Consider the following 20989-nt stretch of genomic DNA (forward strand, 5'->3'; position numbering starts at 1 on the left):
CAAAGTTCTGTTTGTCATAGAGGAAAGGTTAATAGGCTACTGTATATATTGTGACATAATTTGTTTCAACTGGAAGCATAGGCTACCCAAAACTATGGAAGGCCCATGAACTGTCTTGTGTTGGCCAGCAGAGTTCATTAAACAAATAGGCTAATGAACAATTAATCGTTAAAGAAAACAACAACAACAAAACATTCATAATTTGTTTATTTAAGCATAAGTACCACAGTAAATAGCTTACCACAATCAATGAAACATTACTCAACTTTAAGTAACAGCAGACATGTTACATAAGTGATAGGCTACATGCAAAAGTAAAAAAGAAAGAAAGAAAGCCCTACTACAATATAGCCACAGTCAGCAGTTATCTTTTATAATTGGAATAATAATATCACTTTTGGGTGGATTTGAATGATAAAAAAAAAACACTTGTTGTGGAGTATTGTATATTTCTTGTCTATTAAGTTAGTATAAAACGGAAGGTGGGCCTATCTTTAAGACAGTAGAACAAATAGGATACTATAACGTTAGGATTTCTCTTGTCGTTTCTCTTGACCTTTATTTTAAAGAAAAAGGAATTTTGGCTCTATTTTGTCCGGACTGACTTGAAAGCACCGCAGCATTTGAAAGACAGGCCGCGCGCACGTGTCCCTGATTCAACACTAATGAGCTCCCCTCCTCTGCAAACACCAGCACAAACGGCCCTGTGGATTTTGTGGATAGGAAGTTTTGTTTCAACAGTAAAACGACGCGCCGGCGCTCAGAGCAAAGAAATTATGTTTTGTTGTCTCAATATCCTGCCCACCCCATTGCAGGTAATACATTCATTTATTAAATTGTTACATTCATTTGCCTAAATAAACCCCTCAGAAACTTTTGATTGACACTCTTGATTGGTTATGGGATAAAGCATGCAGGCTAAATTGGCTACCTAGCTAGTTAAATGTGGCATCAGACAAAAAGACACAATGCTACTAGTTGTTAATGAAGTAAGTTTTAAGCCTAAAAATGTTTTTCTTGGTTCGAGGCTTTTTGTCTTCCTCAAACACATCCTTAAATCATTCATAAAATGGTGTCATTTTCAATATATTAAAGGAAATATTAATTATGTAATATTAAAAGGCTCAAGGTTTCCAGGTTCCATGTAAGAATTGTGAGATTTTCCTTAGATCTGCATGGGACTGTGCTTCCATCAGGATGTTACAGAGGAGGGTAAGAAGGCGAAGCTGCAGAGCTCTAAGATAGAACAAGACCTCTGTGAACACGCCAGGACTGAGATGAATGCGGTGAAAATCCTAATGCTTGGTAAGTGAAACACATTTACATACATGTTTGATCAAAGCACTGACATTTTCTAAGTAAAAGGCTTTGTTTGATTTGTCCATCAGGGGCTGCAGAGAGTGGAAAGAGCACTCTAATCAAACAGATAAAGATAATGCACAGTCACGGCTTCTCCAAGCAGGAGCTCATCAGTTTTAAGGTACTGGTTCTGCATTACTGCTAACCCGTCCCTGAGACAATCAGTTGACTGTAATTTCCCTCGCAGCCTGCAGTATTAGACAACCTCCTGACCTCTATGAAGTTTGTGCTGCGGGGAATGGGGATGCTGAGGATAAATCTTGCTAACAAGAAGAACAAGGTGAGGAAACTCATCATCATTTCATCAAAAAGGTCCTGTTTTGTAAGTTCACTTTTAATGCAAACCTTATTCATCCCAGTAGGTGTCAGTGTGAAACTGTAGAAACATGCAGAATTGTTTTTGAAATTGTCCCGTTCAGGTGCACGCCCGCTCCATCCTGTCCTGCAGCCAGTGTCTGGGGGAGAACCAGGAGCTGCTGCCTTTCGTGGCTCACGCTTTCTGCGCGCTTTGGAGCGACCAAGGGGTGCGAGCAGCCGCGGCCAAAGGTTACGAGTTTGAGCTGAACGACTCTGCACTCTAGTGAGTAGAGTGACCTTAAAGGACAATTCCAGGCAAATTCAACCTGGAGCTATAGTTTCTTAATATTTTAGGTCTAAAAGAAGGAATCTGAGAATTTTCTTTTTAATTACTCCTGTTTTGCAGTAGTTCTGTCTGTCCCTGCATCGCCACAGCAGCGATGAATGGGAGCAGACCGATCTTACGCTGTTTAGGCTGTTTACGTACCTTAAGGCCCCATCCACATGAAAACGCGGCTTCACTGAATCCGATCTTTTTCTTAATCGTTTTGAAAAAAATCTTCGTAAAGACGGCATCGTTTTCAAAAATATCTGCGTCCACACTGATCCAGTGAAAACGACCCAAAACGCTGTAGTACCTACATACTGCAGGCGTGTGTGTGGAGTGTGTGTGTCGCTGCAGCGCTGCCTGCCACACATAAACACTTAAGACAGCTGAAGACGGGGTCCCCGCTGTAATTCAATAGAAGAAGAAGTTCCCCGCTGTATTCAAACTCAAACATGGGATTAAATGTTGACAGGGAGTCGTGTCAGAGTAAATATGACGATCAGTGATGATTAAACAGCCGTGATTCAGCCGCAGCGTCTGAGCGACGCGACGTTAGTCGGCCGTTGTTGTTGTTACGTGCATAGACTGTCAGTGTGCAGCAGCTGCTGCAGCGGTGTGTGTGTGTGTGTGTCTCAGGTTACAGGTAGAGCAGCGGGGGGCATGACATCATCGTTTCTGAAAAAATCCGTTTTGGCCGTCCAGACGGATACGCTGGGGCGGCGTTTTCAAATTTTCCCACTCTGGGACCCGTTTTCAAAAAATACCGTTTTCACCCCCTGAAAACGCCGGATCCGTGTGGACGCGAGGCCAATCCGATAAAGTATTTATCCAGATTCGAAAAAAACGGCTTCGTCTGGACGGGGCCTAAAACTACCAAAGCTGACACAAAGTCTCGCACAAGAGTCAAGTTGACACGCTTAGTATGTTTACAGGTAGAATAAACAATATCCAGGCTTACTCTTACTGCTACAAAGATGTTGTGGCTCTGAGTTGGTATTCCTTTGTTGATAAAACAAACGGGAGCGCTTCAGATGCCCTGTCAACATAGTTAGCCGTCAACTTGACTCTCACGCGAGACTTTGTATTTTAGCTCCATTTACAAACATGTCCGTTTTCTTGAAGTAAACAAATCCCTCGGCGTATGTTTGAATAGCCATTTGACGCTGTCTGAGGAAAAAAATTGCGGTTTTAAGGGATGTAAACAGCCTAAACAGCGTAAGATCGGTCCGCTCCCATTCATCACTGCAGTGGCGATGTGGGGACAGACAGAGCTACTGCAAAACAGGATAAATTAAAAAGAAAATATTCAGATTCCTTCTATTAGGAAATAATAGCCCTAGGTTGAATTGCCCGGACTTGTCCTTTACGTGATCTGCACTGCACACCTCTGCCCGATTATGTCTTACAGTGAAAATGTCAGGGGAAATTGCCCAGTAAAAAGCATGTTGTCGCGTTTCGTCAATACAGAGCAACAGTAAAGCAAGTGCTGAGGACAATTCATCTTCAGGAAATGATTCCTGTGACATTTGTGGGATGGGTGGCTTAATTGGAGCCACATTTAAAAACACTGTTTACAGATATGTAGGAAGGAGGAGAATAAAGGTGGAGCATGTGAAACAGACATGATTAAAAGAGCTAGTTTTCTCAAACACCACTACACCTGTGATGCTTTGAGGTTATATTCATATTCAATCTGTGCAATACATTTCATTCCCAATGATGTCCATAGATTATAAAATGGAGGTTATTAGAAAAAGGACAGTGTACCCATATGTCTGCATGTGGAAAATGTGTATATTAGTCTGTGTAGAACAGTTTTTTTTCAGTTGTTGTCCTTCTGCCATTTACAGTAGTTGTGCCCTTTCAAAGAGCAGCCTGCACAGTATCATGAAATCCCAGCTCAGTACTCTGCATGGAGATTTTTTTGAGTGTGTTGCGTCATCGGCCGAAGAGAGCACTGTTGACTGAGAGTGGAATATATTATGCTAAAAGACAATATTGCTCATGTCCATAGTTTTGTGCCAGCTATGATGTGTGATGACACAGAACACGTATTGCACTTCTTGACACAGCTATTAATCTATTATCCTGTATCTCTGGTGATTGTTTGATATCCCTGTGGGCAGGTTGCAAACTGTGACTAATGCGTCAGAACAGCCAGAGTGAAAGTTTGATTGTAAAACAGAAACCACAGTTTAGCAAGTTAAAAACAAATTTTGAGTCAAATCAATATCTTCCCTACATTTTCCCACACTTCCTAGTAAAAGTGTTTGAGACATTTTTAGAAAGTAGTCGGATTCAACTAATGCTAATTTCATGATTCACTTAGCCTATTTAGATTCCGTTGGTGCTGGTGCATCAGTTGAATGTAAACTGGTGTATCATGACCTATGCTGCTGCCAATGTATAGACAGTGAAGGTAAAAATGTTCAGTAGATGTCCTTATCTCAGGGGCAACAGGGAGGGGATCTGCCAAGTTAGAACATACTCCAGCTTGCCAGACAGAGAAAGATGAAGATGTGACAGCTTCATTATCGAAACTCAATAAAGTTGAGAGTTGGAGGATGATATGAAACTCAACTAGCACTTTTTCAGCACTCTCACTCTACTGGACCCCACATTGATTTCTCCCTCTAGGAATATTGGATTAGACTGTGACTCGTGATACACTTGACTTCCCCAGGACCTGAAAGTAACTTGACGTGTGAAATGACTTCTTGGACATTAGCGTTGGCATGAACTGAGCTGTTATTATTTCTAGGAAGAAGTTTGTAGTTACAGGAACTTGCTTACTGATGAAAGCTGTGTGTTTTTAGAAATCCATTCTAATCAGCCCTCGCATCATTAACTTGAAGCCACCGCTGCTGAGAAATGGATGTTTCTAAAATGGAAATCAGCAGGTGGAATTGCACATAATCCTACTGTATGTCAAGAGATGTGTTTTTGTGTTTTTTGACAATGAATGTGCATCTATGGTATGTTTGTAAAAAACAGGGCAAGGCTTAATGGATACATGTCCTTAAATAGGAAACCACACATGTGATTTCACAAAGGGATTTTAGACTAAATGCTCTTATTTCTGAGCCTGAAAGGTTAGCTGCCACACTCAAAGGCTAACTCAGAAGAACCATACCACTTTCATGATAACAATTAGACTCCTGCTGACCAGTGGCACCAAATGACACAAAACATGGGTCTCAAGGACATATCGCACTGTGGGGCATTAGATGGCAAATATTTTCATGTACATATTTTGCCAGTATATAAGTACAGTGAAAACCATTGTGTGCTTCTACAGTATGACTCACACAGACATGTAGCCAGTGTTGTAGGTAAAAATTATTCTTTAGACACTGCTCTGTGCCTTGCTGCGTTTTCAGCTGGTTTCTCTGCAACTTCTCCTGTCAGTCATCTCTTCTGAGTAGCTAGGGCTCCAAACACATGACGCATGGTTCTCTGCAGTCATAGTGCAAAATGGTTCAATGTGATTGTGTTAGTTTCTAGACTTAATTGTAAAGCCCCAGAACAGACTGCAGCCTCCAGTTTCAAAAGTAGAGGTAGGACATGTTGCAGATTTAGCATGCATTTAATTTAGCTTAGTTTAGCTGAATAATACAAACAAAATCAGAAATAGAATGGATGGATGTCTTTTCACAATTTACTACTTAAAGTCTCATCCATTATTGACGTGTCTTGTTATTCTCTGCCTGTTTCTCCAGTTTCTTTGAGAACATGAGTCGAATCCTCGCTCCCAATTATGTCCCCACTGAGACGGATGTTCTGAGAGTGAGAGTGAGGACCTGTGGAATCATCGAGACACAGTTTCAAGTTAATGACACAATCTTTCGGTAAGACTTTGTAAACGTAATTAATCTGTGGTTTGCAACATGTTAATCCTCTGTGCACATAAGTATGGTTATACTGTAACCTACAGTGCACTCATGCCAAGAAGATAATTATTTCTATTACGTTCAGGGAGTAAAGGCTTTAAGGAATCCCACAGAACTCACTAAAAGTTCCCTGAAAAAATGGGCATCATATTTTAAATTTATTGTTAAAGGGATTTTTCAGTTCCTCAATATGCCCAAATAATATTAAAACTATATTTCACCTCGTACTTTCAAGGGAAAGTTGAGCTGTTTGTGTCATTAAGTGAAGCTTTCGATGTTTTCTGGCATTATGAAGGGTTGGGGCCTTTATCGTAATCCCCTGAAACACCTCACCAGTTCCATTGAACAACCTTTGATTATAATTTTGATATTAAAACCTGAAAGCAATATGGGATGCGATCAGAGTGATGTTGATTTCCTATTAATGCCCACACACAGCAGCATGGTAAATACAGTACATGTGGTAAAACAAAATCATTTAATAAATGATTGGACAATATATTGTGTAATTAATCAAAACTTTTCTTTTCTTTTTTTTGTTGGATAGTTGACAGCATACAGAGGGGAAACAGAAGAAATATTAGATAATGTTATTAACAGACTCAACTTGTAGTCAGTTTGTTAAACAAAAAAGACTGATACATTTAAGACTTGCAGATTTACATTTATTTTCTGTTATAGTTACTCTTCATAGAGTTGTCATACACACTTACACATGCTGCTGTCAGAGCAACCAGATCGCTTAGGCTCTGGAGACTAAGCCTCGCCACCAACTCTTGAAGGGCCCCTGGCGGAAGCAAAACCCCTTTAAGCCCAGGGAAGCAGCTACCTGGGCATGGCTCGGGCATGAAATATTGATGGCTTCACTCTGCCTGGTTATTCTAGGAATAAAATGTGGAGCCCCTCCTCCCTTTCCACTTTGAAATGTATGTGTTCAAAATACACAACTATTCATAATGCTCCCTGTCACTGCATACTGAAGATACAGTAACATAGCAAATCTATACTGACCAGGACTTCATGAATACTGCATGTAGCGCACTGTAGCATCTTGAATTACAGCAGCATGCCTAACTTTGTGAAATGTAAATTTTTTCAGCATTTTTTTTCTCAGGATATCTGCAGGTCATGAAAATCAATAATTCAGCTCCCTCAAGAAAAGGTCTTAGAATGTATTAGTCTTAAATTTCATTTGCAAAGTTCCTTAATATTTCTTACCCTCTGTAGCCAGTTACATCAGTTATACAAGTATACAATTTTTCTTATTTTTTGTATAATGCCAATAAACCAAAATAAATTTTCAGTCAGAGCTGTCGGACCGGAAACACTTGCTGTTGCTAACTACTGTAGGAAGCTCATCGGCTCAAATAACGAGCATCAGTTATGGCAAAACTGTAAAAAGTTTTTTTTGTTTAATACCACCCATAACAAAGTGATGAAATTTAATGTAAGTGGTATTTATTAATCAGTTTATTTGTCAGGGTCAATATATGGAGGCATTAGCTCATTAAAGTGCAACCAATGATTTGTATATAATATCTCTGTATGATAAAGTCACAGATGTTTTGTTCAACTTGGATAATACTTTAAAAAAATAAACTTGTCTAGAACTGTCTCGGAGTGAGTTAGTCTCGGTCTGAGATTCTACTAAACGGCTAAATTCAAACATGTTATTTTCTCAGGTTGTATGAGTTGTACCATTTTAGAGGTCAGACCCTGCTCTTGCACCAAATCTGAAAAGCTTGTCTTGGTTGTGAGTGATGACTTTCTTCTTTGCAGCACAGAAACTACAGCTGTCAATATCTCTGTTAACACTTATCGTCCCCCAGCTGGTTACAACTGACTCTGACTCTTGACCTGGGGGATAAATGCTTTATTGCCTCTGACATGACTGGTGCAATCATGCACCTGGAGACTGTCTGGCCCAAATGGAAACTCATTACCTGTGTCACCAAGACCCCCAGCTTCACTTAGTGCCAGATTGTATTTTGAAATGGATTGCTTCAATATTTGAAAGACCAAGATAGTTAAGCCATTTTTATAGCGGGAGGTTTGTCCAAGAATTTCCCCAGACTAGTGGCATCAGTAAAGTAACCAAATATATTTAACTTATTTTCTATTGACAATTCATTCATACAGGATTTTCTTACTTGAACTATATGTTCAATTATGATGTTGAATGTCTGTAACTTCAATCCCTTTGTCCGATGGGGTTTGATCATAAGGAACATGGAGAGAATCATGCCCATGTTTTTCTTGTTGACAGGTTGTATGATGTTGGAGGCCAGCGGAGTGAGAGAAGGAAGTGGCTCAGATGCTTTGACTGTATTCAAGTTGTGTTGTTTGTTGTGGCCCTCAGCAGCTATGATATGACACTGATGGAGGACCCTACAGTGGTATGAAAAAAATTGATTGCAATCACATACAGTAAATCAAGTGTAATGCTATATATATTTTCCCCATTCGGCAGAATTGACACTGACTTGGAGCAAACTACATCTATTGATCTATTTTCATGTTTCTCCTCAGAATCGGCTGCAGGAAAGTCTTGAACTCTTTACATCGATCTGCAACAACACTGTCTTTAACCGCACCTCACTGGTAAGCTTATGTGCACTTATGGTAGTTTTAAGATGAAGATTAGATTTCAAAAAAGGTATGTCAAACTTATCTGAAGGTGTGGGTCTAAGTGCAGGTCTAAACACTCATACCAGGCAGGGCACAGCCTTTCTATCATTGTGTCTGACATAATTGGCATGAAAACGAATTGAGGTGTAGGACAAGTGATTTGTTTTGATGGGCTGTCTGGTTTAGACTCGGTGTAATTAGTTTGTTTACTTTATTTAATGCTAAGAATATGTGGGTCTATTGACATGGGCATTATGACTCGATAAAGTAGCATTTGTATCTACACACTCATTAACATGAGGTGTTTAGGGGCATGGGCTATAATAGCCATTTCCTCTTGCATTGCTTTTTAATGTTTGTTTTAAATGCTGGTCGGCTACATGCGTTTTCCACTAGAGGTTTGGAGAAATTGTGTAGAGTTGATATGAAAAGGCAGATGCCTCAAATTTCCTGCCAAAAATGAACCAGGGGGAGTTTGCATGAAAGAAATAAAAAGGTCAGCAGATGTTTCCTCCGTTTCAGTTACCTGAAACAGTGCTCAGTGACAGACTGCAACAAATGGTTTCATTTTTGTTTTGGCTAGATTTTTGTAAATCCCTAGAAAAGGTTATCATGAAACCATTGTGGGGCTCTAAAACAACATTTTTAATACAATAAAACTCACTCCACCTTTCAGTGCTTTAGTGCAAGTGGCTTCTGTTTTTATGGTCTGATCCATGATTAATCTGATCCACATGCTGTGTACTGGTGTGTTTAGACTCTGGAGATGTGTTTTTGTATTTCTTGTTGATGGCCCTCTGCAGAGCAGATGACTCACTGTATTTTATCCTGTGTAGACAGAAAGGAGTACCTTGCTTTTACAAAAGATGTTAAGATGCTTTTGGTGTAGCTCTGTTGGACCAGGCTGATCGTCCTTTTTACATATAACTTTTTGTACAGCAGTATAAAGATAACGTCTTAGTTGTGGGTTATCTCATTCTTCTATATGTCAATATATAATGTCTTTGAGATTTAATAATTGGTTTCGAATGGCTCATATGAAATTATATTGTGTTTTTAAATGTTTTTTAAACATTGTGCATATCATCACATTTAATTTACCTTTCTGTTGCCATCTCTTTCCTACAGATTCTGTTCATGAACAAAACCGACCTTTTTCAAGAGAAGATCCTTCATTCTGGAAGACACCTGAGATTTTACCTTCCTAGTTACAAAGGTACACTGAAAAATGTTCTGTCCATGAAATTGCCCTGTGTAAATGTTTCCCTTACTTTTCTTAACTTTTCTTTCTTAGGCTTCAGATTTCTCATGATCTGACTCGCTCATCAAGTTTCCCCTGTGAATCAGAATATGGCAAATGGCTTATTTAGTTTTCTAAAAGGGCCTGAGGGTTAATGAAGCAGCTGAATAAATAGAATCTCCTTAAACTTCATTTACACTTCCAGTGGGGCGTCCCAAACTGAAACTTGAGAAATACACTGTGTTATGACATGCTATGGTGTGGTATCCTTGCATGCTCAAGCTCAACTCCTCAAGAATTTACACTGAGCTTGGAGGCATTTGTGTGGGATCTTGAATTCCTCATGGAATTGTTTGTGTTTTTCTTTTTGCTGGTTCAGTCACTGTATCCTTCCTGTACACTGGGTAATCAGATTTTTTTCTGGCCAGAGTCAGATCAGTCATCACTATCACTCATTCATGACAGATCATTCATACATATTTCAGTCATTCACAGTTGCTGAGAAGCAAATGTCTGATGCCTGTGCATTGTTTTATTTGTTTATTTGCAGACTGAGCAGGGAAATTGATGTACAGACAGGTGGTCGTCATGCAAAGCTGGTGCCTTGTTCTATCAATATGTCATGACTTTAACACACAGTGCTCTTGAAAATGACTCTCGAGATTTGACATTTTCTTCCTTTGTTCCAATCCAGGAGCAGATGGCGACGTGAACGCTGCAGCCCACCACATCACTGCCATGTTTTTGTCATGCAACAGCAACCCTGACAAGCCCGTGTACCACCACTTCACCACGGCCACCGACACCACCAACATACAGGTGGTCTTCCACATGGTCATAGATCAGATTATCAAGGAGAACCTAGCCGCTGTCCAGTTGCTGTAAAAGTCTCCTGATCACTGTTTGTGTTTTTAGTCATTTGCAAACATTTGCAGCACAGGAATGTTTTATTTTATCACAGCTGACCTGTGAGTAAATGTTTTGCCTTTTTTTTTTAAGATAAGTTATTTAAGTGAGGTAAGGTCAAGATAATTTTCTATGAGCTGCAGTCTTTTATTTTAAAACATTTTAAAATAAAAATATTTATTGATAAGCATGCCTGAACATTTCAATGCAGTTTGACTAGGTTTGTGTTACTTTTTGTCAAAATTGGAATATCTTTTTAGGACACATTTAAACCTTCTGCATGACCAAAAACTACCTATCTCTCTGCAGATTAGTCTTCATGGTCAATGCATGCCTGCTAAAAAAAAGTGCATCAAGTGATTCAACATGACTGCAACATGATTCATTTATTAACGAAAACTCAGATCGAATATGTACATTAATACATGGTACTTTTACAGCTTAGATTTCAGACAGGTTAATCAATAAATCAATAAATTGGTGAAATGATACATGAGAACTAGCATGTGCTTCCATCCAGTTTGACACCAGTATTAAATTTAAAGGAAAATGCACAGTTTTTAAATGCAACACCTTCTAAAAGGAGGCTTCATCATCCAGTTTAGTTGTCTCCTCCACCGCTCATTCCCCGGCACAGTCTGAGGAGTCCAGAGAGAGGAAGACGTCCGCTTTGCACTTAAATGAACCCTTAGTTTCCTGGAAGAGTTCACAGCTCTGCAGGTTTGGAGTAATGTCTTTAATACAAACAGGCTGTTTGGAGAAAAGCACACAAATGATGACATTAGAGGCTGCTTTAAGGACTAAACATTTATATTCTGTACTCTTTTATCACTCAAAAAGAGCAAACTGTCAAATGTCCCTGCAGAGAATCAGTCATTAGTAGTATGATAAACCCCTCTCCCCCCTCTGTAGGTCTTCTGGCATTCAAAGTACTCAAATACTGCACATGGGTGTGAATTGAAGTATTTGTTCTGGTTCAGAGAGAAATAATCACAGTTGTGCAGAGTCAGACTTCACACGCAGAAAATATTAAGTTAGTTTAGGGTTATTACAGATTGAACAGGCTAAAATTATGTAAAGTAACTCAAACTGGCTACATCACTTATGTATCAGTAACAATTATTTTTTCTACTACAGTAACTATTGCATAAGCAGCACACATTTTGCTGCTAATTTAGAGTTGAAGGTTGAGGGATTCAAATACTAATGCATGACCAGTTCTCTGTAGTTTGGGTGGTGCTGATTGAACAGCTCCTCAGCTGCAGTAACCATGAGTCCAGGAGAAAGGGGTCTGTTTTGTTTCTACATGCTGTAAATTCCGTTCAAATGTAGCCAGACAATACAAACTACAGCCTCAGTATTGAGTACAGTCGTGCCATTAAAAACTTTATTTTGAAATATGATACAACCGGTGGCTGATTTTTTATTTCAGGATTTTTTACTTTTTAATAGGCTATTCAAATTTAACAAACTAAAAAGGGTCATTATTGATAGCCTACTATTACGCACAGAACCAGTTGATCACCAAGCATAAAGACAGTCTTATCCATCCCATAATGTATTAATAGAAGTGATGACCACTGACCATCGTCTTTAGGATGAAATTGTGCGGATTTAGTTCAGAAAAGACGCTGTTGGTCGCGGTCTCCCCGCTGTCTGACGGGTCCAGCTCCGCTCTCCTGACGTACGGTGACCTCCGGATCCCGGACAGCAAGCCGGACGCCCTGCCTACCGAGTAGTAGCTCGGACCGGCCACCTGCTTGTACCAAGCCTCGGTCGGACTGCAAACGAGCAGCACGGAGATCACCACGATGGGGAAGAGGAGTTTAGCGGGCATCTCCATGTCGAGCGCTGAGGCTTGGTCCTCTTCTCTTTTACTTCAGCGACTGGTCCACCTCGTTGTCACCGCTCACTGCTCACACCTTGGTTTGTACAGTCTACTTATAGGGAGCCCATGATCATGCTCGCAATTGTCGTCAACCCAAACTGCGCCAGAGAGGGTGATTCACACACCCACCACAGAGAAATCCTCCACAGGGCTGGTCTCTGAAGAGCTCAGACACATAGTGTAATACTTCTGAAATTAAAAGAAAAGAAAATCTCATTATCTGAATGGTAGCCTGAACTATGCAAATACTAAACTGGTTCTTTTGTCTTATTGGCTCAACAAACACTGACATAATCCTCCCACCTCCCATTGTGTTTAATCACATTCTCAAAAGTGAAATTGCAAATAAATTAACTATAAACCTCTGTCATGTAGCAGGTCAGAATTGTCTCATGTTACACAATGCTATAAAGTGTCACAGTGCTGACTGAAGCAAAAAAAAAGGTTTCAGCAACAAGAAAGCAACGATTGAGGGTTTCTTCATAAGGGGGACTGCTTTCATACATCACACACTAAAACAGAAAGCTGTTTCCGGTGTACTGTGTCGGTGTGGTGGGTGACCTGATTTCATGGCCTGAGAACTTGAATGTTTGGGCGAGCCATTGTTTCCTTACAGGAAGCTGAGTTTACAGTCTATAGATTGAGAGGCAGCTGAGGACATGTCCCCTGCATTTTGAGTTGAGGGTATTCTGTAATCAGTTTGAAAGTTGATTATAATCTTTGAAAGAGTCTCAGGATGCGCCTTGACAGCTTAAACATTGCCTTGACCTTGATGTCTCTGGCTGGTAAGTACACACTTACACCCTATTTAATGTTTTATTAAAAATGATAAAAATCTTACAGGTTATGAATGCATCCATCTCTTTCAGGTGTTCTCTGCAACAGCTGGAAAGTGGAGTACCTACAGCAGCGTATCTGTGCGGTGAAAGGCTCCACTGTTGCCATCCCCTGTTTGTTTTACCATCCTGCCAACCAGAGAGTAAGGAGTGTCACGTGGGGTCACATTAAGTCTCATCATCTCAAGGGACGTATCGTTTTCTCTACTGATTTAAAAAAAGTCGCTCAGAGATTTCAGTATATTGGTGACAAACGTCAAAACTGTTCCTTGAGGATACACCATGTAATGCATAATGATGCAGGAAAATACATCATCATATTTAACAGCAGAATAAGCAGATGGCCTGTTAATGTTGGTCCGTCTTTAAAAGTGGTTGGTAAGTAGCATTTTAAAAATCAACCATAAACTGCAACCTGCAATCTTCAGCTGCTCTTCACTTTACTTTCCTCTTTACTAGATCTGAAGGCTGTGGTGACACCAACAAATGGAAACGGGACATTGAAGGAAGGCGACTCTGTGAATCTAACCTGCATAAACAGCTGCGATGATGGTGACCTCTCATCTGCTTTCACCTGGTTTAAGAATGGAAAACCCATAAATAACCAATCTGCACTTTATTTTGGCAACATTTCCCCCATAAATGCTGGAAACTACACTTGTTCCCTGAGAACACAAAGAGGAACAACTTCAAGAGACATAAATATTGATGTTGAATGTGAGTATACTGGATGGGGGAGAGATCTAAAACTCTGTGTCACTGAGGCTCTGAGTCACCAGATGATTTGAGGGACTGCAGGGAAAGGGAAGGAGGGGTGGAAGGAGTATTTATTTTTTCACTTTCTGTCATTTATGGTGGAAAAACAACTTGTATGACTTTTTTTTTTACTCATTACAGTCATAGCCTACTCTAGTAGAGAGAACTATAACATAAATAAAGCAGAGCTGCAATTCAGTAAAATATATATGTACTGTGGCTGTTCAGTTACATTTATATGGCTTGTTTAGCATGTGTTTATTTGTGAATAGCTGAAAATATCTGTCAAAAAAAGATGCACTGTTATTAACCTGTTGGCTTTCCCTTGATATTAAAAGCAGACTCCTAAATTAATGTTTAAAAATACCAATTTTTCTTATGTGATTAAAGGAGTTCTGCAAGTAATAAGTTGAATATTATGCTTTTAAACAAGACTTCCGAGTAATGCATCTATTATTTTCTTTCTTTCAGTTAGCCCTAAGAACACAACAGTGCATGTAAGACCATTGATGGAGGACACCACTGGTAGCAACATCACTCTCATCTGCAGCAGCCGTGCAAACCCCCCAGTGGAGAATTACACCTGGTTTAAAATGGGTGCTGATGGTGTTGTGGATGTTGGACACCAGCTTGTGTTTCTTGCTGGTGCGAGCGGCCAGTATTTATGCAGCGTCTCTAACAGACATGGAAGTCAAAACTCCTCTGTGGTGACATTAAGGATACAACGTAAGTAGGTTATTAAAGAATTGGATGATTTAACCAGCTGTTTGTTGACATTTTGTGTTATTCAGTGAGGAATTCGATCATGACAAACTGCTTGAAAAAAATATGTAACTGGCTTTGAGTTCCATAAAGTCTTCAGTATGCAGTATCTTCAATGTATATAGGTATATCTGTATTTCATTTTTTCATCTAACTGTACCTTATTAAAACCCAGCATATGGAATCATATTGAAGTGATAACCCATTTCTTTGTCAGTCACAGACTTGACTTTTTTTTTTATAAGGGAACAAAAGGACATGCTGTCCCTATAGGTTAAATTATAATCACTTATCAAAAACAATAAAACTCACTTGTCCACACTGCCTTTGTTTTGCAGCACATTGGGCCGGAAATGTATTTATCATTGCTACTATTCCTTCTGTTGCTGTGCTGCTGACTGTCACTGCTGCTGTTGTGGTCAGGAGGAGGTACAGTAAGCTGCATTTATGTCATCCGCTGCTGTCAGATATACAAGTAAGGAACACAGGCGGGCGCCACTGGGGTTCAGTGAGTACAGTACATGTTTTTCAAGTAGCTATACAAAGACAAATGGTAAAGCCTTTAGTCTCATAAAAACATATGCACACATGTTCATGTTCATCTAATGAAGCTGATCATTTGTACAAACCATTGCCCTTGGAAGAACTCCTTAGCCTGCTGATATTAAGGGCTGGCTATGGAAATATACATCCAACTGAACTATTATTTGCAAAACATCAATAAGCATGACATAAATCTGTCTCTCTGTTGCAGACTCAACTATAAGAGGACATGGGGACCACAGAGGGGCTGTGAAGATGACAAACAGGTGGCACAGCTATTGTTGACAATATAAATATTATTCTTACCTACGTTTTATCTGTTTACGTCTATTTTATTTGACAGTAGTGCACATTATTTATAGCGAGGTGTACAGCCTATGGTGAAAAACTGAGTTGCCAGTTTCCGAAGTTGTCTGTGGCTGAGTAAAGCAGGTTGCAATAAAACCCACATCTGAAATTGCCTGCTGAATGACACAAGCCATGATGGATGTGAGATAAGAGAAGAGGGTGTTTTTGTGGTGTGGGTGTCTGCAAACATAGACTTAACTAGAAGAGGAGGACATTTTTGCTTATTGGTTAAACCTTGGTCTCTATTGTGGTCTGTCTGTATGCTTCTATTCAGAATACAGACTACGTCAACTGGTTTAACTGTGACCACCGCCAAGCACAAGAGGAAAGTGAAGGAGGAGCAACAGAACTTGTCTATGCATCTGTTTATGTCCATGATAACAGAAAGTCAAACATGTGAGACGTTTTGACTTATTGGTTTTTAAACATGATTCTTGCTGCACTTACCTACACATGTACTGATTGAATGTATCAAATGCAGGCAGCAGCAGATGGACTCCACTGATAATGATATGATTTACAGCACAATATGCAGGTAGAGTGCGTTTATCCTTTTCAGATTTCATACAGCATTATTGATATTTGTGAAGACACACTTACTGTATATATGACATTGCATTCTTTACCTAATGTTTTTTTATTTTTATGTTTTTGTTCTGATCAGCATTGAGACAAATCAACTGTGACTTCAAGAAAAATGTAGAAATGAAGAGATGTGAAACTCACACATGGAACATTCAAAATAAAGTTTTCCAGCAACTTCACACCATGTTATGAATCTGTGAAAGTGATACATGTCTTTGATATGCTTAGTTTCCCCACTGTTGCAATATATTTCGGTTCTTTTTGGCTTCGTCATGTGTTATGAGAGTTCATAAAACGTTAGATGTTCGAGTTGTGTGTGAAAAAACAAGGGGTGTGAGACCCTACTGACCCATTTTCACATGATGCTCTTTCTTGCCTCTGCCTCCCTACACGGTTACAGGAGGTGGGGACAACCTGCAATCAAGATGATTATAACACATATCTCAAGATTTAATCAAAAAGGGGAAAAAAATTATGTTTTCTTTCTTCAACTCTGACTATCAAGTGTCATTGAGTCAGTTATCATATTAAGTGCAGCTCACCCTCAAACCCCCACAGGCCTCAGTTCCCCTTTTATAGATTATTTTTCTTTGTACACGTATATCAAATCTAAAATCCGTACAGTTTTGCATTAAAGCTGGTGATCAAAAGTGATCATGGGATTTGAGTAAAACAACAGTACCAGTGTCATCTAAACTTCTTTCTTTAAAAAAAGAAAAAATGTTGCAGTGCAGTGGCTCTGAATGTGCTTTTACCACACACAAGCGCCATCCCCTTTTGTGTGATATGTTTCCTCTCCTAAGCACGGCCTGGTTTCACACTACCCGTGTTCAAACGCATGTCTTGCACATTGTGGCGTGTGTGACCTGTTTTCAAGGTGATCCAAAACTTTACCTTACAGAAAGCTGTACTTGGTAAAGGAAGAAGACAAAAGATAAGGCAACTGTTTTTTGAAGAGAAAGCAAAATTTGTAACTTGTTGATTAGCAGTTTCATGATTACTTGGAGAGGAGTCTCAGCATGTGCTCTGACTCCAGAAACCTGACCTGGACACCACTGCTACTGCTTCTGTCTGGTAAGTACAACACTTATGTCATCTCATTAAAGGTCACATTAAAATGATTAATCTGAATTCGTACCTTTGTTTCAGGTGTTCTTTGTGAAGACTATGGAGTGGATTATCAAGAAAATATAATATGTGCAGTGAAAGGCTCATCTGTTGTCATTCCATGTTCGTTTTATTATCCTGCCGACAAGACAGTGCAACGTGTCATGTGGGGTCATGGAAAGAATCATGGACGGAAGCAGTTTTTTGATGGCCCTTTCATATTTAACAGTGACTCAGTGAATAACTCCTCAAAGTTTCAGTATATTGGTGACAGACTTAATTGTACATTTAAAATAGACCAAGTAGAGCATGCTGATGCTGGTGAATATGCATTCAGATTTGAGACCGACTCTCCAGTTGGAAAATTTACTGGTTATCCTGGCTCAACATTAAAAACTAGTGGTAAGTTTCTGTTCTTTTTCTTAAATAAAATATAATTGTGACTGTTCTCTGCACTTAAATCTATGATGGTCAAAATTCAAGCTGTGCTTCACCCCTCTAGATCTGACGGCTGAGGTGACAAAACCAAATGGAGACGGAACAGTAATGGAAGGCGACTCTGTGAATCTGACCTGCGTAAACAGCTGTGATGGTGGAAGCCTCTCATCTGAGTTCACCTGGGTGAAGAATGGAACACCTATAAATGAAGGACCTGTACTTTATCTTAGCAACATTTCCTCCCAAAACTCTGGAAACTACTATTGCTCCCTAACAGCGCACAAAGGAGCAACCTCACAAGTCATAAATATTAATGTTGAATGTAAGTAATGGACACAGGATCATTAATGGGAAACTGTAAGATGATGAAAATGAATTCTACAGTACAAGCCACTTGATGTCCCTGAATGAATTCATTGTCTTATTTTATCTTGTCTTTTTGATTTGCACAATAAAGACACTGAAGCACTAAACCACTCTTGTTTTCTTTCAGATGGCCCTAGAAACACTTTGTTGTCTTCGACGGAGTTTGACGCCAGCAGCAACATTACTCTGACCTGCAGCAGCTATGCAAACCCACATGTGGAGGACTATACTTGGTTTAAAATAGTTAATGGTCATACAACCGTTGTTTCTTCTGGATTCAAGCTTGAACTGCAGTTTCGGGATGTTTCTCCCTCTGGTGATCTCCAGTATTTCTGCGGTGCTACCAACAAGCATGGAAGTCAAAACTCCTCTACTGTCACTTTAAGGGTGAACAAAGAGCTGCCAGGTTAGTTGGTTAACATATACCTGGTCTTCTAGACTGAAACATTGTAATCCCAATAAACCTAATACAAGTGAAGACAGTGTGCGGGAGTTTTCTCTTTTGAACTTTGTTGACTGTTCAGTCCTCTACGATGCACCTGCCTATCTTTTAAGGTGTGCATACGTTTTTCATGTTCCTGTACAGTTGCCTGCCATGCAACAGATTTATAATCCTTAGTGTAAATACACTAAAAGTAAATTTTGTAGTATTTCAAGGCATTAAATGCTAAATAAAATGTTGTCAATTAAACATATACTACTGTAAGTTGCAACCAAATATCTGTTGTTTGACTTAACATAAAATGGCAATTTTCATTATTGACATATATACCAAATTGCTGTATTAAAGAAATATAAACACATGGTTGTCTCTCACAAAGCTTACTGTATGCCTATTTCCTTACAGCACATCCTTACAGCGCATATACCAGAGCTCTAGTTGTTACCACTGCTACTGTTGCTGCACTTTTGATGCTGATAACCATTGCTTTTGTTGTCAGAAGGTGAGCTGTGTTTACACTATATTATCATTGTCTCATTTCATATGAAGTAATCATGTGATGATGTTACAAAGTCTCTGTATTTTCAGACTCAGCAAAAAAAGGACACAAGCACCAGACACTGCCAGTGAGGAGGACAATCAGGTTGAACTATCCTTTTATTAACTATTCAAAATTGATCAGGACTTTCCTGTGTGCTGACTTTATGTATGTATTAGAGCTGTGTGACCCACCAAACACCCTGATAAACACCATGCTACTGGTATGAGGGCCTCCTTGTAGTCTTCTAAGAGCCTTATGGGCAAATGCTTCTGGATGCAGATCCGTTGCCCGTAACTGGATGTGGATCCGTTGCCCAAAACCATTTTGAGATGACTATTGCTTTGTTATATGGTTGAAGTAGTCATTACTGTAGGTGATCAGAGGTCATTCACCACACCACCACCAGTCTGAGACTGTTCACATGAGGCAGATTGGGTCCACAATTTCATGCTGTTGTTTGTTGTGAATAATACCTAAAGCTAATGACGCGGATCTGCATATTTTATGCATTGCACTGCTACTGCATGATCGGCTGATTGCTTGAACAAGTCAAGTAGGTGTGATAATGAAGTACCCGCTGAGTGCATATACTTTGCTTTAACGGTTAAACCGTTATGGAGTTGCACTGAGCTATTTTGCAAATGTGGTAAACACCTCTGAAAACTTGATGGATATCAGATAAGATAACATAAAGGTTGTTTTTGCTGCATAGGGAAAGAGTTCATGAGGTTGCTCAGAACTGAAACAAAGTAAGCATTTAGCAAAAGAGAGGAACACTGCTCTGCATTAATGAGGTCAGGTTATGATTGTATGTTTTATGATTGTATCTAGAATGATGTGTACCTCAACTGGCCTCAAGTAGGAAATCCGTGTGAGGAAACGACAGCAGACCTGATTTATGTAACTGTTGACTTCAACACCAAAAGAAAATCAAACATGTGAGATACCTTTTGCAGCTGTTATCTGTTTTTCAACTCATGCTTGTTGCATCAAGGCACATGTTCTCATCAGCCATATTCCCTGCAGGCAGCAGCACATGGACTCCAAAAATCACGATGATGATGAGGACGAGGACGAAGGTGTGGTTTACACCTCAGTGTGCAGGTAAAGCTCAGCAAGCCCTTCCACATTTCAGAAATGATTGTCATGACCGCGTGCAAACATTTTATTCTGCTGTGTTTCCGCAGGGACCAAAACACGAACCTCTAACAGGGTCGAGCTGTTATGCAGTAACAGGAAGAAGCGAAAAAAGCAACAAAAAATCACAACAAAAACAGGAACAACACTACGTCTTGTTGCTCATAAACAAAGAAAGGTACTATGATCACTGAAAGTCAAATGGGTTTGAAGTAAACGTTGAAGTTTACATATATTTACATGATGTGAGTTTAGGCAAGATTTAAGCACTCTCTGATTGTTAAGGTGCTTTCTGGTGTTTTCTAAATCAGACATGCTCTTGTTTTTTTGGCACTGCGAAAGTTAATTTGCTTTCTGTAGCCTGTAGTTCTCAAGAGTAGCTGACTAAATTATATCCCCCACTGAGGCTTTAGACAAATTGCTTCAGGTTCAACGGGCTGTAAAAGTTGAAAATATGTGAAAGAAATAAATCAGACATTTATGTGAGGCACAAACGACTATATGGAAAAAATAAGAGGAAAACAAAAACAGTCTTACACCGAAACAGTAAAAGGAAGCACTTTTGCTTTTATTGGAGTTTTTTTTTTTTTTA

At 39.5% G+C, this 20989-nt stretch overlaps 2 protein-coding genes across 2 annotated transcripts; one reads left to right on the plus strand and one right to left on the minus strand.

The window, feature by feature from the left end:
* Positions 1-776: 776 nt before the first annotated feature.
* Positions 777-10627, plus strand: LOC310989555 (guanine nucleotide-binding protein G(o) subunit alpha-like; the record flags this gene model as incomplete). The annotated part of the gene is made up of 10 exons (XM_083976654.1): positions 777-815; positions 1170-1305; positions 1389-1480; positions 1547-1639; positions 1779-1939; positions 5704-5832; positions 8141-8270; positions 8404-8475; positions 9631-9718; positions 10437-10627. The coding sequence occupies 10 exons, from the start codon at positions 777-779 to the stop codon at positions 10625-10627; spliced, it is 1131 nt and encodes a 376-aa protein (XP_083832780.1).
* Positions 10628-11269: 642 nt separating this feature from the next.
* On the minus strand, positions 11270-12491 carry LOC310989867 (neuropeptide B-like; the record flags this gene model as incomplete). Its single annotated transcript, XM_083977019.1, has 2 exons — positions 11270-11398; positions 12234-12491. 2 exons carry the CDS (start codon positions 12489-12491, stop codon positions 11270-11272), a joined length of 387 nt encoding a protein of 128 aa, XP_083833145.1.
* Between the last annotated feature and the right edge of the window lie 8498 nt (positions 12492-20989).

The sequence above is a fragment of the Trachurus trachurus genome (assembly GCF_905171665.1).
Source record: "Trachurus trachurus genome assembly, chromosome: 8".
Classification (NCBI taxonomy): Eukaryota; Metazoa; Chordata; class Actinopteri; order Carangiformes; family Carangidae; genus Trachurus; species Trachurus trachurus.